Below are 16,450 nucleotides of genomic sequence, written 5' to 3' on the forward strand. Positions count from 1 at the left end.
TGTTAGATCCCTAAAACTTATACATACGGAAGTCGTCGTTGACTTCACAGATCACATGCCACGAAACTACAAGGAGAAAATCACTCACCTACCTGTTGATGTATCATTGATGTCTACTCTCGTTTCCAAATATAATCCCCACATCGATGCCAATTTTCATCGGTTTGTTTTGGCAGCTCTCCCCTTCCCTCAAAATTCTCAGTGTTTTGCACCCATAGGGTATATGTGCTGAAAACGTGTCTATAAGCAGAAACATGCAGTCCCCTTCAATTGCTGAAATGCTCAGAAATTTGATTTCCCTGTTTGATTGATCGCTCAAGTATCAATCCTTCTAAAGTTCTGGTTGTGGATTGATGCTCAGAACTTTGGTTTTCCCTATTACTGGTAGTAACACGACTGAGAGGAAAGAAAAATGGAGTTATATGAAGAGGGGGGGGGGGGGTCGCCCTGCCGAAGCCCCCTCGTAGGGGTAAAATATGGCAACATTTCACCATTTGCACGCACAGTGAATCTGACCGAAGTAACACATTTCATGATCAGACGAACAAAATTTGCACTGAAGCCAAGCTTGAGCATCATGGACTGTAGGTGTCGTTGCCTAATCGACGGTACCTCGGAGGAGGGATCCTCACGAGGGGGAGAAGAAGTAGGGGCCATAGGGCGGAGTGCACACGGGACGGTGGTACGCGAGTTACCCAGCTTCGGAACACCTGCACGATGACAGGGCCTACCGCTCGCTTGTCCGGAATTATCCGGGCGCTTTCGCGTTGTTACAATGAGTTGTGGTTGTCCCTCTAGGGCTCCCGAGATCCGGCTTATAAAGGCGCACGGATCTAGGGTTTACATGGAGAGTCCTAGCCGGATTACGCATACACCTAACTACGGTACAATATCTTGCCGTGCACGTCACGGATCCACCTTCCATATACGTCGCATCGGATCCGGGTTCCTCATGGGCCTCCATGGATCCGGGTTACTCCTATGTCGGTACGGATCCGGCCCGCCGATCCCGGGCCGGACTTCTTCCTTCATGATCAACAAGAATCGGGCTGCCCGGTGGGCCATAAGCCATCACCACCATCTCGTAGGCCACCCGGGCTTGCCGGAATCGGACCATGTCGATGGTATACCTATGAAGTATATCCACAACAAGTAGCCCCCGGAGTTCTCCAAAATTCACCGTTCTTCCATCCAGCTCAGCCTTGCGCATGTATCTTCATCCTTTGGCTGGAACGAATAATAGAGAATCTTGAAGGACTCCAAACTTCATATCTCCAACCAAGTATTGGTCGGAAACTTCATGATCCAATGGTCGATTCTTCGGAGACACCATCCAACGTAATCTTCGGTATGGATCCGACTAGCCAAATGTAGGTTCGGATCTGACCAGTCAAAATATAGGTGTGGATCCGACTACCCAAAAATCAGGTGCGGATCCGACTACCAAAAAATTAGGTGCGGATCCGGCTACCGAAAATTAGGTGCGGATCCGGCTACCAAAAAACTAGGTGCGGATCCGGCTACCAAAAAGTTAAGGTGCGGATCCGACTACCAAAAAACTAGGTGCGGATCCGGCTACCAAAAAGTTAAGGTGCGGATCCGACTACCAAAAAATTAGGTGCGGATCCGACTAGTTAGCTAGATTTTCGCCATCTTTGAAATTTTTCTTGACATAACCATATGTATGTAGCCCCCGAGCATTGAGTCGGCTTGCTCCAAGGAGACTCGATGCTCAGAAACTTAGCCCCCAAGCGTCAAGGTGGAAATTTTTCGGTTAGTTGCTCCAAAGAGAACTTCATCGATGTAGCCCCCGAGCGCCAAGGTGAATTTACTTGAAAATCCGGCTTGGAGCTCTTAGAGTAGCTTTATCTTTACATGTGACCAAGGAATAGTATAAATCCCAAGCATCTAGGCGGAAATTTCCAGCACTAATACTCGAAAGAAAACACACTTTTCACTTAAGATCAAAATCGCAGCCCCCGAGGGTTGGTTCCGGCTAAGCATAGCGGAATCAAGACTCAAGTTGCTTTTCCAGCTGTGCATGCTACGGATCCGCCTAACCTTATCTCATTGGATCCGGCTAGCTTCCCCTGGGGCTTCGCGCTGTGCTAGATCTGCTTGAAAACACCTTAAATCGAGGACTATTATACGTCCAAGTGTCATGTACCTGATACATAAACATAAAAACATATTTGTATTAAATTGTTTCTTTGATCATGTTCAACGAACAAATGTAAGGCGGAAAAAAACGGCCTTTGAACAAATGTTTTAAAGCTGAAACTATGCAGCAGCTTGAACAACATAAAACTGTCAAGGCGGAAAAACTCGACTATCTTGAACAGCTTAATGTAATTTATATGTTTTAAGAAAGTGCTGGTTTATCCGTTCTTCTGGTTTATATGCTTGACTTTTCGCGAGACGGCAAACTTTAAACACAGTAACATCCGCTCGAGGCGATAGCGCTTAATAGCGAAACAATCAAGAACCTCGAAACAGAGGCCGGCTTTAAGTACCGAAATGTCACTACTAAGGAATCCACATATAAACAACAGAAAACGTGTAGGCCGAAAACTCAAGCTAACGCCCGAAGGCGGAAATTTTTGCAGCAGCATCGGAGCCTTAAGCGGCAAAAACAGTACAAAGTTTTTCACGAGCGCGAGGCAAATCGTGGGAAAGATATGACCAACAGTGAAAGCGGTAAAAGACTCAGGATATGAGTGAACCAATCTTAATCTCATGATCATAAAATATTAAAATATTAAATATAAATAGGGACTTAGCTGTTTGGAGCGGAATCAACGTCGGTCGCGGCGGTTTTTCTTCGGCGTTCCGTCGAGCCGTGCGAGATTGATTGTTGTAGTGGTCCTATCGGTGCGGATCCACCTACCAAAATTTAGGTGTGGATCCGACTTCCAGATATTTAGGTGCGGATCCACCTACCAAAATTTTGGTATGGATCCGGCTACAAAAATATAGGTGCGGATCCGACTACCAAAAATAGGTATAGATCCGGCTACCAAAATATATAGGTGCGGATCCGACTACCAAAACCGTAGGCGCGGATTCGGCAACCAAAAATATAGGTGCGGATCCGACTACCAGAAACGTAGGCGCGGATCCGGCAACCAAAAATAGGTATGGATCCGGCTACCAAAATATAGGTGCGGATCCGGCTACCAAAACCAGAATTTGAAATTTCCAGTGTCTAAGGCGGATTCTTCCGTGGAAAGCTCCAGCGACTCGGATCGGATCTTTGCAGCTGCGTCCTGCTCGGCGGCGGTCGTAGCTACATTACTTACCAGTGCGTTTCCGTCGAAATCAACGGTCTCGCAGATGAAGATGTGGAACCCGCCCGGTTTCGGCCTCCGTACGCCGCAGCCCCACGGTGGGCGCCAACCGTCGTTGCCTAATCGACGGTACCTCGGAGGAGGGATCCTCACGAGGGGAGAAGAAGTAGGGGCCATAGGGCGGAGTGCACACGGGACGGTGGTACGCGAGTTACCCAGCTTCGAACACCCGCACGATGACAGGGCCTACCGCTGCTTGTCCGGAATTATCCGGGCGCTTTCGCGTTGTTACAATGAGTTGTGGTTGTCCCTCTAGGGCTCCCGTGATCCGGCTTATAAAGGCGCACGGATCTAGGGTTTACATGGAGAGTCCTAGCCGGATTACGCATGCAGCCTAACTACGGTACAATATCTTGCCGTGCACGTCACGGATCCACCTTCCATATACGTCGTACTGGATCCGGGTTCCTCATGGGCCTCCATGGATCCGGGTTACTCCTATGTCGGTACGGATCCGGCCTGCTGATCCTGGGCTGGACTTCTTCCTTCATGATCAACAGCAACTGGGCTGCCCGGTGGGCCATAAGCCATCACCACCATCTGTAGGCCACCCGGGCTTGCCGGAATCGGACCATGTCGATGGTATACCTATGAAGTATATCCACAACAGTAGGTAGTGCCACTCCACTCGATCATATGCTTTCATCATATCTAGTTTCAGTGCACTGACACAATTTTTCCCCTTCTTCCGTTTCTTCATCGCATGTACACTTTCATGTGCGATCAAAACATTATCTGTTATCAAACGGCCGGGAATAAAAGCACTTTGTTCTTCACCAATTATCTCACCCATATATTTCCTTGCTCTGTTCGTAATACACTTGGATGCAATCTTATAAAGTACCGAACACAATGAGATGGGTCGAAACTGAGAAATCCGCTGCGGATGTCGTACCTTGGGTATAAGAGTGATCGATGTATCATTGAGCCCCACCGGTAATTCACCGCCATTCAGAAAAGCCAGGACAGCAGCTTCGATATCAACATGTAATAGCTGCCAATGTCTCTGGAAAAACCCCGCTGTAAATCCGTCCACTCCTGGAGCTTTTGATGGTGCCATATGGAACAACGCCGCCTTCACCTCCTCGGCCGTATAGGGTTTATCAAGCTCCAGGTTCATATCATAAGTTACTCTTGTCGGGACCAAGTCCATCAACTCGTCCATGGGCCGGAACCCTGTGAGGTATACAGATTTGTGTAGAATCCTTGTATCTCCTCACTATTCTCCTCCCAGGATACACACATCCTCCCATCTGCACGCACTAGGTCTGGAATTTTATTGATCCTCTTCCTCTGTGCAGCTTGAGAGTGAAAATACGCAGTGTTTCGGTCCCCTTCACGTAGCCATTGGACCCTGGAGCGCTGCCGCATCCAGATCTCTTCCTGTCTCAGCGTCTCGCGCAATTGTTTCGCGATCGCCTTCTCCTCATCACTAGGCCCTCGGCCAACCGATCGCTGTCGTAGGCGATCTAGCTTCTCGCGGAGTTTCCTCCCCTTCCGTGCCAAGCCACCAAATTCTTTGGCACCCCAGGAGCTTAGGCTAGCTTGCATATTATCCAGTGCATGCATCACCCCTTGAAGACCCTCCTGACCTGCTCCTTTTTGCCAAGCATCCAACACTAGCTGATCATAGTCAGCATGAGTTTGCCACACATTCTCATATCGGAACTGTCTTCCTCCTCTAGTTATTCCCTCAGTTGCTTGCTCCTTGAATTCAATCAAAAGAAAGCAATGATCTGATTCAGTTGTAGCAATGTGTCTAACCTTTGTGTAATTAAATCGGGCAAGGAAATCATCATTGCCAAAGGCCCTGTCCAGTCTAGCTTTGACATTGGACACCCCCATTTGCCCATTATCCCAGGTGTACTCCACTCCTGACCATCCCAGATCATGAAATGAGCAATCTTCCACCACTTCACGAAAAGCCCGCATTTGCCATTCTGGTCTAGCTGCTCTCGAGAAATGTTCACTCGCATACAACGTTTCGTTAAAATCCCCTACACACATCCATGCCGAGTGCTCAATAGCCAAAAGAGTTTGAAGGAATCTCCAACTGTGGCGCCTGTCTTCCACCTTCGGAGCCCCATAAAACCCCGTGAATCTCCATTCAAAACCAGAATGATCATTCCTCCTCACCATAGCATCAATATGGCAGGAACTGTGGTTTTTGATATCCACAGAGACATCAGCTGTCCAGAACAAACCAATGCCACCACTCAATCCATCACTAGCCACTGCATAACAGCCTTGGAATCCCAAATAATTCCGTAGACTTTCAACTCTTTCCTTCGGAATCTTTGTCTCCATAACAAACAAGATACATGGACCTTCTTGTCTTACGACATTTCGCAGCTCTCGAACAGTCGCTTGGTTCCCAAGCCCGCGACCATTCCAGCTCAAGCAACTCATTGAGGCCGGCAGGGCTGACCTGCAGCCGCTGCCAAATCTTCAGAGCTCGTTGGGGTTGGCCTCTTCTTCTTTGGGTCTGGTTCCTCCTCAACTCCCCCGGAGCTTCCTCCCAACACTGTCTCTACGACCTCCTCCCCCTGGGCCATAGGAACTTCATCATGACCATCAGCTGACGATGTGAGCATCAGCCGTGGAGCCTCTACCTTCCTGTAGACTTTCTTCACCTCCACCGCTTTGCGCTTATTATTACTATTGTTCTTCTTCAAAGGGGACGTGACCTCTGTGCCTTATTCAGCCGCACTGCTCGATTTCCTTGTTTCTGTGTTACTCGCCGAAGCAGAAGACTGCTCCCTTGTCGAACCGTCATTGAAAGACCATTTCTTCTCATCAGATGCCCTTAAACCCTTCCCGTACGGTAAAGCACCATTGCTATCCCTGGAACCTGGTGTAAGGCATATAAGATCTGAATGCCCAAGTCGACCACAAGAGAAGCAGAAGTGAGGAATTTGCTCATATTGTATCTCATATAGGTCCGTACTCTGCCTCCTGGATGACTCGATCAAAATATATCGCCTCAGCGGCTGGGCTACAAGAACCGTAACCCTCGCCCTAAGGAAACCTCCCACATGATCAAACTGAACTTCCTTCACCGTTTCATCTATCTGGCGTGCAATCGGCAGCCACCATTTTTTATCTCTGAGATTGAAGGGAAGGTTCATAACTCTAGCCCAGAGTTGAAGACGATCAAACCTGAGCTCTGATGGTTTCATGCAATCTTCGAACTCCGACAGAATCACATCATTCCTACTAACGTGCCATGGCGATCCCTCCCATACACGACTCCTATCCCTCTCTGTGGCAAATTCAGCAACAAACTTGTTTTCCCCAACAGATCGGAATAACAGACCTTTAGGATTGCCCCAAGCAGGGCGCAGGGCACTGATTATGGTGTTAATATGAAAGACATGGCGATGCAGCACCATCCCGGCCAGTAGCCACTTCTTCTGCGCCCCCTCGTCACGATCATCAATCACCAATGGAGTCGCCTCCAGATCGGTGATTCCCATCTTCCCCAGTTGTTCCTCCAACCGCACCCTAGCCGCCCTTGGCGACAAGGCATCCTGTTCCTTCTCCTTCCCGCGCCCCAACGAGTCCATCTCGCCGGCGATCTCCTCTCGCCCCGCCGATGAGATCGACGTGCGCCGCCAAAAACTCCACAAACCCTAGTCGCCTCAGAGGGAGGCGCCGAGAGTTACGGGAAAAACTCTTACCAGGGTGTGGGACTTCTGCTTAAAAATAGACGACTCCGCTGGGGATCCAACCCAGAATCTCTGGTGATCCCCATGTCACCGTTTTTGTTCCTCCTATGTGGTGAAGGGTTTACTACTCTACTGAATTTCTTTGGAGGGAACAACACAGATAGGGGAATTAGGGTCAGCCCTCATTCTCCCTGGATTAATCACCTGTTGTTTGCGGATGACAGTCTTATTTTTATGAAAGCAAATGTGCAAAGTGCAACAAGGCTAAATGATATTTTGAGGATTTATGAGAATTGTTCCGGGCAGTGTGTGAACAGAGAGAAGAGCTCAATCTACTTCAGTCCAAACACACCTGATGATACCCGAGAAGCTTTGAAAAATTTGATGGGAGTGGCAGTGGAGGCCTTTAGTGAAAGATATCTAGGCTTTCCTACTGCTGTTGGTCGCATCACAAGTGGGACTTTTGATCACCTAGGTGAAAGAATCAGAAGCAAATTACACGGTGGTTCTGAAAGGATGGTCTCTAGTGCTGGACGGGAGGTTTTTCTGAAATCGGTGATCCAGGCAATACCAACTTTCAGTATGTGCTGTTTTCTGCTAAACAAAAAAGTGTGCAAACAATTACGATCTTACATGGCACGCTACTGGTGGAGCAGCTCGATTGATCGACGATCAATTCATTGGGTCGCTTGGGATTCCCTTGCGTCACCAAAGTGTAAGGGGGGTATGGGGTTCCGGGACTTGGAAATGTTCAACCTCGCGTTGCTTGGCAAACAGGGGTGGCGCCTCATTACACACCCGGACTCATTGTGCTCGCGTGTTCTGAAAACCAAGTATTTCCCTGACACTGACTTCAGACAGGCATCTGTGCCGAGCAGAGCGTCGGCAACTTGGCGAGCAATAGTGGCAGGGAGAAGAGCTCTGTCTAATGGACTCATTAAGAGAATTGGTGATGGAACCTCGATCTCGATATGGACAGATCAGTGGATTTCAGGCCTGAGAACGATGACTCCTTCATGTCAGTTAGATGACAGCGAGGATGCATTTACTTTTGTCTCAGAGTTGATTGATTCAGATAATGGTACTTGGAAGATAGATTTGGTCAGAAGGAACTTCATTGCGCCGGAAGCGGATGCTATCCTGAATATGCCTCTCCGACGAGATGGGGGTGACGATTTCTGGGCCTGGGATTTGGAAAGAACGGGTGTCTACACTGTTAAATCAGCGTATCGATCTCTAATGACGCAGAACGAGCATAGTACTCTAGCGGAAGGGACGATGACAGAAACTTCAACCTCTGAAAAACAGATGTGGGATAGATTGTGGAAGATGTAGGTGGTGCCAAAAGTGCGAGTATTTTGGTGGCGAGTACTACGCGGCATTCTGCCGGTAGAAGCAACACTACAACACCGAGATATTGCACAAATGGCCAGATGCAAAGTGTGTTTAGCAAGTAATGAGGACACCATGCATGCTCTTGTTAAATGCTCACATGCACAACGGTTTTGGACTGAAGCTAGAAGTAGTCTGAATATCAAATTACCGCAGCTTCATCCTGTAACTTGGACGCGAGATTTAATCTGCGATCCACAGATTGGTGACTCGGATCGGGCAAAAATTATTACTATTATGTGGGCTATTTGGACTTCTCGGAACAATATTGTCCATGACAGAAATAGCATTGATCCAGTTCATTCGATGAAGATGACTCGGGATGCCCTGTCGTTGCTGGAATTACCTAGACAGCACGCTTCGGTCCTTCCAGGCCATGGCTGGAGACCTCCGGAGGAGGGCGAGGTGAAGATTAATACTGATGCTGGCATCAGTTCAGATGATCACAAAGGAGGTGCAGGAGGGATCGCTCGGTCCGCTTCTGAGTTTCTTGGGGCTTGGAGCAAGCCATATCCGGGCATCACCGATCCGATGGTGGCGGAGGCGCTTTCGCTTCGGGATGGTGTCATTTTTGCCAAGCTTCGTGGTTTCTCGCGAGTGGTGATGGAGTCCGACCGCCTTGAAGTTGTCAATCTCGGAACTCGCGCGCGGTTTCTCGCTCGTTAGTAGCAGCAGTTCTGTTAGAAATTGAAGGGCTAGCTTCATCTTTTTTTACATTTGTTATTCAGCATGTAAGTCGATCTGCCAATGTACCAGCTCATCTCTCGTGCTAAGCTTGCATGCTCACAGAATGAGACGAGTTGTTGGATGGATACAACTCCTAGTTTCCTCGTCACCAGTTGTCTTGCTGACAATGCTGGTGGTGTTGGTTATCATGAATAAAGGCCCTGAGTTTCCCTGCAAAAAAAAAGATCACATGCCACGAAACTACAAGGAGAAAATCACTCACCTACCTGTTGATGTATCATTGATGTCTACTCTCGTTTCCAAATATAAACCCCACATCGATGCCAATTTTCATCGGTTTGTTTTGGCAGCTCTTCCCTTCCCCCAAAATTCTCAGTGTTTTGCACCCATAGGGTATATGTGCTGAAAACGTGTCTATAAGCAGAAACATGCAGTCCCGTTCAATTGCTGAAATGCTCATAAATTTTATTTCCCTGTTTGATTGATCGCTCAAGTATCAATCCTTCTAAAGTTCTAGTTGTGGATTGATGCTCAGAACTTTGGTTTTCCCTATTACTGGTAGTAACACGACTGAGAGGAAAGAAAAATGGAGTTATATGAAGAGCTGCCAGAGTAGAGATGGCGAGGCAAGCTTCAGCAGTTCCAAATTTAAATTCCATATTTTCATTAACTTTGTTTTAATAACTTAAATAATAATTCCCTTTAGCACCTGCTCATTCCAAATTCAAATTCGATATTTTCATGAAATTTGTTTCAGCAACTTAATAATTCGCTTTAGCACCTGCTCATTCCAAATTCAGATTCGATCTTTTCATGAACTTCGTTTCATTAACTTAATAATTCGCTTCATGTGATGTTAGCTCAACACATGTGTGGTCTATTCACATTGATAAATTTTCTTCTTGAACCAAAAGGACAATAATCATCCTCGTTAATGGGTATGCAAAATGAAACTATTAGAATTCTTTCATCACTCTATGTTTCTTTATCCTGAAAAGTATAATATATAAATATATTGAGAAGAGTCCGGCCTACCTTATAATTTCTTTTGGTAATATGGATTATATATTTTTCTTGCATGTATATATATATCTTGACACATGTTTCTATGTGAAGGAAAAAATATGTACACAATATTCACTTGTTCTACTTTATCCCTTCAATTTCAGCAAGTATCGGAACTAACGTGCTCATTTGTTGATGCCCATATGGTGCCTCTCTGAGTTTTTTATCCGTGTAAGAGTAGATGGGCGCCCCATTTTTAGGTCTCTGAAATGTCATTTGACATGCAAACAAATTAAATATGCGGTATTTTTACCTAAGTTCCTCAGATCCCAATCGAATCAATATACCAAAAGTTTTCTCTCCCCTTCACGGTGCATGTCAGAGAGTTATAGGGCTTCTCTGGTCGATTGAGGAATTCGAATGAAACATCCTCAATGGATGATGATTTCCCCTTAATTTTCCAAAACTTGGGTTTTGATATTTTCCGGTTCAGGGTGAAAGATGCATGGGTGAATTTGTGTGTATCCATATTATTTGTTAGATTTTGATTGACTTGTCTATCTATGGGATTGACATGGTTACTCCAACTAAAAATTTAGATCCACCAACATATAATTATATTATGTTTTAATATACATAAATTTTTCATTACTTTTTATTGACATGCATTTATGTATATTTACTTGGGATATATATTTTTAGTTCAAACTTTAAAAAAATAGTGAATGCAACGTGTTCAATGAAGATCTATCAGATATAATATGTATAGACATGATATGATAATCTATCAATAGAATTTGCTTCGATAGAGTTTCAAGATCTATCGGTGGTGATATGTCACAAGACAATTATGATGACCTATTCGTTGTGATCACATTTACATCGAGTTATTATGAAATAATAGTTCTTGTATGCAAATAAAAGAGGATCCACACTATTGATAGTTGGAGTCACATGTCTCTATGATAATTTCTAACATGTTAGTAATATTTTTACTATTATTTATTTTGATGTGGAAAATATGTATATATGCAGGTGTGGATAAAAATAGGACCTATGCGAGTTTGGTAGCTGGATGCTTTATTGCTTTATAAAAATTTATACTTATATCGATCATTTCCACTCTTATTTTCATTGCAATACATTATACTCCCTCTGTTAATAATTACCATGCATTCTGGGTTAGTTAAATTTGGTAAACTTTGACTAAAGATTTAGAAAACATATAAATATTCACAATATGTAAAAAATATTGTTAGTTTCCATAAAATATATTTTCAGATTACATGTATCCACTACCACAATGTGTGGCTTAGTCAAACTTTACAAAATTTGACTTCGAGCAAATTTAGAATACATCATAATTCCAGACAGAGTGAGTGTATGAAGTTTTAATTTTATAATACCTAACTACAATAATAATTGGTGTGTAGATCTCCCCCCGTTCCAAGATAATCGATATTCAAGATTTGTCCTAAGTCAAACACATTATTTTTATTACACTTCTTACAATAAAATTTGTACTAAATAGAGTTTAGATAGTAGAGATTGACACATTTCCCTACAACTTTGGTCAAAATTAGACATGTTTGACTTAGGGAAAATCTAGAATATCAACTATTTTGGAATGGAGGGAGTAATCAAATCGTCATGATGTTCTAATTAATATCCAAATTTGTGAAGAATTAAGGTACCTATACAGGGTGAAATTTCCGCATAAATGTTTAGTAAACTTAGTCTGTGTGAAATTTTAGCGGAAAATGATTGGTAAATTAAGTGAGTTTTCAGAATATTTGTATTCATTTTACTCTTTAGTACTCAAAGAACAGTGTTGTTGTCTTGCGATGATTAATTGTTGTGTACTCAACAACGGACATATTGTAGTCAACAGCATACATCTTTATATTTTAGCACACCGAGTTTCCGGTTTTTATCTACCAAATATGGATTTTTTTTGTTGAATGAATAAAGTTGGATCTTAGTTCAAACGTTGTTACACACAAATGTAGAGATAACGATCATTCATTAAATCTAGACCGTCAATCTAACCATAAAAAAGATTGATGGATTCTTTTGTATACGTATGTATGTATAGAAATTTGGGAAAAAAAAGGTATACAAGGCAATTTTGTATAGGTAATTTTTAGAAATCTTTTGAATCAAACAAGGTCCTTGGTTTCCACGGGCCAAGCCCACGAGGAATCAGATGCGGTCCAGCAAGGCCAACGGGCCGAACCTTATCCCGAGTTAATAAGCCGACTCCTACACTACACCGTGTGTGCCCTACAGCAGCCGCCCCGCCGCCGCCGCCGCCGCCGCCTGCTCACCACCATGGCTGCGCACCACCTCTCGCAGCCACACATGTTGCGCGCCGCTCTACACCCCCACCCCACCGCCGGCCATCTCCCCAACCACCCATCCAACGCCGCTCTCCGCCTCCGCGCCGCCGCCCGGCCCGTCCGCCTCTACGCCGTCTCCACCGACGCCTCCCCCACCCCCGCCGCTCCCGCCGCCGCCGCGATGGACGCCGTGGCCGACTGGGGCCTGGCCCCGCTGGCGGAGGCGGACCCAGAGATCCACGACCTCATCGAGCGGGAGAAGCGGCGGCAGCGCGCGGGCATCGAGCTCATCGCGTCGGAGAACTTCACCTCGCGCGCCGTCATGGAGGCGCTCGGCTCCCCGCTCACCAACAAGTACTCGGAGGGCATGCCGGGCGCGCGCTACTACGGCGGCAACGAGGTCATCGACGAGGTCGAGGAGCTCTGCCGCGCGCGCGCGCTCCAGGCCTACAGCCTCGACCCGGCCGCCTGGGGCGTCAACGTGCAGCCCTACTCCGGCTCGCCCGCCAACTTCGCCGCCTACACCGGCCTGCTCCAGCCCCACGACCGGATCATGGGGCTCGATCTGCCCTCCGGCGGCCACCTCACCCACGGGTACTACACGGCCGGGGGCAAGAAGATTTCTGCCACCTCCATCTACTTCGAGAGCTTGCCCTACAAGGTCAGCTCCGACACCGGGTACGTCGACTACGATAAGCTGGAGGAGAAGGCCTTGGATTTCCGCCCCAAGCTCATTATCTGCGGTGGGAGCGCCTACCCGCGCGACTGGGATTACGCCAGGTTCAGGTCCATCGCAGACAAGTGCGGGGCCATGTTGCTCTGTGACATGGCTCATATCAGCGGTCTCGTTGCCGCGCAGGTATGGATGTCTCCGTGCCTTTATTACATTATTATATGGACGCAGTATTGCATTTGTTGCACATGCCATGATTCGTTAATTAAAAGAGGTTTTATCCTGGTCATTCTTTATCTTTGTATGCATCTGAGCAATAGTCCATGATCCCGACTTGAATGTCTTTATCTGTTACAGTTGAGATCAAGCTTGACAAATTATTGCAACAATCGATGCTTCCCCCTTGTGTAATCATGTTTAAGGAGGGGGCTGACACTGAAAATTACCTTGATATGACCTGAAATCTTTCACTAAATTTTCTTATAGCCTCTCATAGTATTGAGATGCAGTATTTCTTCTATTTTGCCAATAGTTATCATCAACAGGCAGTAAAGTCGTGGGTTTGTGGAAATGCTGTTTGCTATCATTCTCTTGTTATTTTGGACCACATGGATTCTAGTCGGCTTTGGCTGGAACTTTATAAGAACCTATGAAATTTGCAAATATGGATCTCTCATATTCCATACTCACATTTGCAGTATGGTAGTGAATTTATGCTTCTTTTGGTGTTTTCAACCACATGAATTCCATTAGGTTTTGTCACGAATTTTGCAGGAAACTATGCAATTTGCAAAGAGTTTCACCATACTCTGAACTCCTGTTTCACCATATTGTTTTGTTATTCTACAGGAGGCTACTAATCCGTTCGAATATTCTGATGTGGTGACCACCACCACCCACAAGAGTCTCCGGGGGCCAAGATCTGGTATGATATTCTACAGGAAAGGCCCAAAGCCTCCCAAGAAAGGCCAGCCCGAGGGTGCTCTTTACGATTATGAGGACAAGATCAACTTTGCAGTGTTTCCATCACTCCAGGGAGGGCCTCACAACCATCAGATTGCTGCCTTGGCAGTCGGCCTGAAGCAGGCCATGCAACCTGGATTCAAGGCTTATATTCAGCAGGTCAAGGCCAATGCTGTTGCCATTGCAAACCATCTGATGAGCAAGGGCTACAAGCTGGTTACTGATGGAACAGAGAACCACCTTGTTCTCTGGGATCTTCGTCCTCTTGGCTTGTCTGGTATGCATAGCAGGTTTATTTGGCATCTTTTGTTATTTGGTTGCATTCAGTGTGAACTTGCTCTGAAGTTGGTGTGCTGAAATTGTAGGTAACAAAGTTGAGAAGGTATGTGATCTGAGTAGCATTACACTCAACAAGAATGCCGTCTTTGGTGACAGCAGTGCATTGTCACCTGGTGGTGTCCGAATTGGTCAGTACATCTTCCCAAATATAGTTTTGTTACTCTCTTTTTTTCTACATGCTTTGGAGGTTGTTATTTGTCAGTTGCAAGAAAGTAGGTCAGAAGTCACTCAAATTAATCATATAGCCTTTCACATTGGTCGTCCAGAGCATGTGAAGTGGGCGTGTTGTGAATTTGTTAATGAAATATTTCGTGTGGAATGTTGCTTCTGCCCCTGATGTTCCTGTTTCATGACGAAAGGATCTTGTTTAAGTCTAAACTGTTTCAAGGCCCTGCATTTGAGGGCATATATGTGGCTTAGAAGAGTGTTGGTGCAAATTAGTTAATTAGGTATCTTAAAAGGTCAAACAAGCAACTAGCCAGCCTACACGTGACGATAGCTTACTGATTGCGTCTCTGACTTAACACTGTAACCTTGCATGCTAATAGAAAGGGGTATGCAAATGTAAGCTTCGGGAGCTTACATTATCCTGAAGTTTTAGATCTGCTTGCTTCATAAGAACCTGTAGGGTTAAGAAAAAAAAATAGTAACACTGTTTTATTTCCGTGCACCAAAATAAAAACTAGAATAGAGTTGCAATAATATGCATCCTACCTTATCTAGTATGGCAACACTGCACCTCTGGATGGAATTTGTATCCATGGATTTACTTAAGATATATACAGCATGTGCAAAGCTTATGTGAGACAAAATCCTTTATTGGTAAATAACAAGTTTCCTTTAAAAAAAATAAAGCTCAACTTAATTTCCATGTGTTGGATGGAAGATAAATCATAGGCTCAACAGTGGTGATCATCTACCAGACGTTCTGGCTACTTCTATAAGCATACAGACAATTTCTGGAACGTCTGAATACTACCAGCTCACTTAATCATCATTTATAAAATGTTGGTTTGCAGGTACACCTGCGATGACCTCGAGAGGCTTGGTCGAGAAGGACTTTGTGCAGATCGCGGAGTACCTCCACCAGGCCGTGGTCATCTGCCTAGACGTCCAGAAGCAGCGGGGCAAGCGCTACGTGGACTTCATCGTGGACCTGGAGAAGAACAAGGACATCGCGGAGCTGAGGGCGGAGGTCCAGAAGTTTGCCATCTCGTTCGAGATGCCTGGCTTCGAGGTGTCGGGCATGAAGTACAAGGATTAAATCGTTTCCTTGCATGCAGCAGGACAAGAAAACATGTGACTGGTTTTTGCCGTCTCCTATGTAGTTGCTCTGTCGTCTAGGCTGGTTATAATGCCGTGGGGATTGCGTAGCCCCACAAACGTCTCTCTTACCTGGTTGACATGGTGATCTATGATTTTCGTAATGAGGTCGGGGAGGAATCCCTTCTACAAAAATGGAAGAGAATAAGATTGTCGACTGTGCATCTGCGGCACAGTGTTGCAAGTCTATCTTCTCCTTTGAGTTTGAATTTTCCCATACAAAACCTGTCGCCCAAAGAAGCTTACTGCACCCGTTGCTGACACGTTCCTTGCAGAAAACACAAGCTAAAGAAGTTCTTTCTTCATACAGACGCAGACATGGAGCAAAGCCTTGCTGATGAGAAGGTAGTATCACGGTACTATGAGATATCTATTTTCAAAATACAATCAACTTTTGTGTTAAATAAAATAGTTACCTAGCTTATATTTTTTGAAAAACATATTGTTCTCGGAAGGGAGTGTGTCCATATTATAAACTTGGAGCATGCAACCCAACACCACATTAGGGATGCAGAGGGGGCAAATACCACAACATGAAACCAATGAAGCAATTACCTGCTTATAAGGCTCGCTGATGTCAGCCGTTTAATTAATTCTTTGATTATTTTTAATTGATGTGTGGTATCACCTGTTTTAGAAGTATCGAGATACTACCGATTCATGACATGGTACCATGACAATAATATCACCTGATTAGGATACATAGTGCACGTT

General features: G+C 45.4%; 1 protein-coding gene across 1 annotated transcript; it reads left to right on the forward strand.

Moving 5' to 3' along the window:
- The first annotated feature begins 12,604 nt into the window (after positions 1-12,604).
- Positions 12,605-15,923, forward strand: LOC124706993 (serine hydroxymethyltransferase 4-like). The gene is made up of 4 exons (XM_047238658.1): positions 12,605-13,297; positions 13,961-14,351; positions 14,440-14,541; positions 15,433-15,923. Exons 1-4 carry the CDS (start codon positions 12,620-12,622, stop codon positions 15,675-15,677), a joined length of 1,416 nt encoding a protein of 471 aa, XP_047094614.1. The 5' UTR covers positions 12,605-12,619; the 3' UTR covers positions 15,678-15,923.
- The last annotated feature ends 527 nt before the right edge of the window (positions 15,924-16,450 follow it).

This window comes from Lolium rigidum, chromosome 4 (assembly GCF_022539505.1).
Source record: "Lolium rigidum isolate FL_2022 chromosome 4, APGP_CSIRO_Lrig_0.1, whole genome shotgun sequence".
Lineage (NCBI taxonomy): Eukaryota > Viridiplantae > Streptophyta > Magnoliopsida > Poales > Poaceae > Lolium > Lolium rigidum.

Bases quoted from the DNA above. Each gene is read 5' to 3' on its own strand.
- LOC124706993 (XM_047238658.1), top strand. From the start codon at position 12,620: ATGGACGCCGTGGCCGACTGGGGCCTGGCCCCGCTGGCGGAGGCGGAC. The intron at 13,298-13,960 runs GTATGGATGTCT...GTTATTCTACAG, and splicing joins GCGGTCTCGTTGCCGCGCAG to GAGGCTACTAATCCGTTCGA. The intron at 14,542-15,432 runs GTCAGTACATCT...GTTGGTTTGCAG, and splicing joins ACCTGGTGGTGTCCGAATTG to GTACACCTGCGATGACCTCG.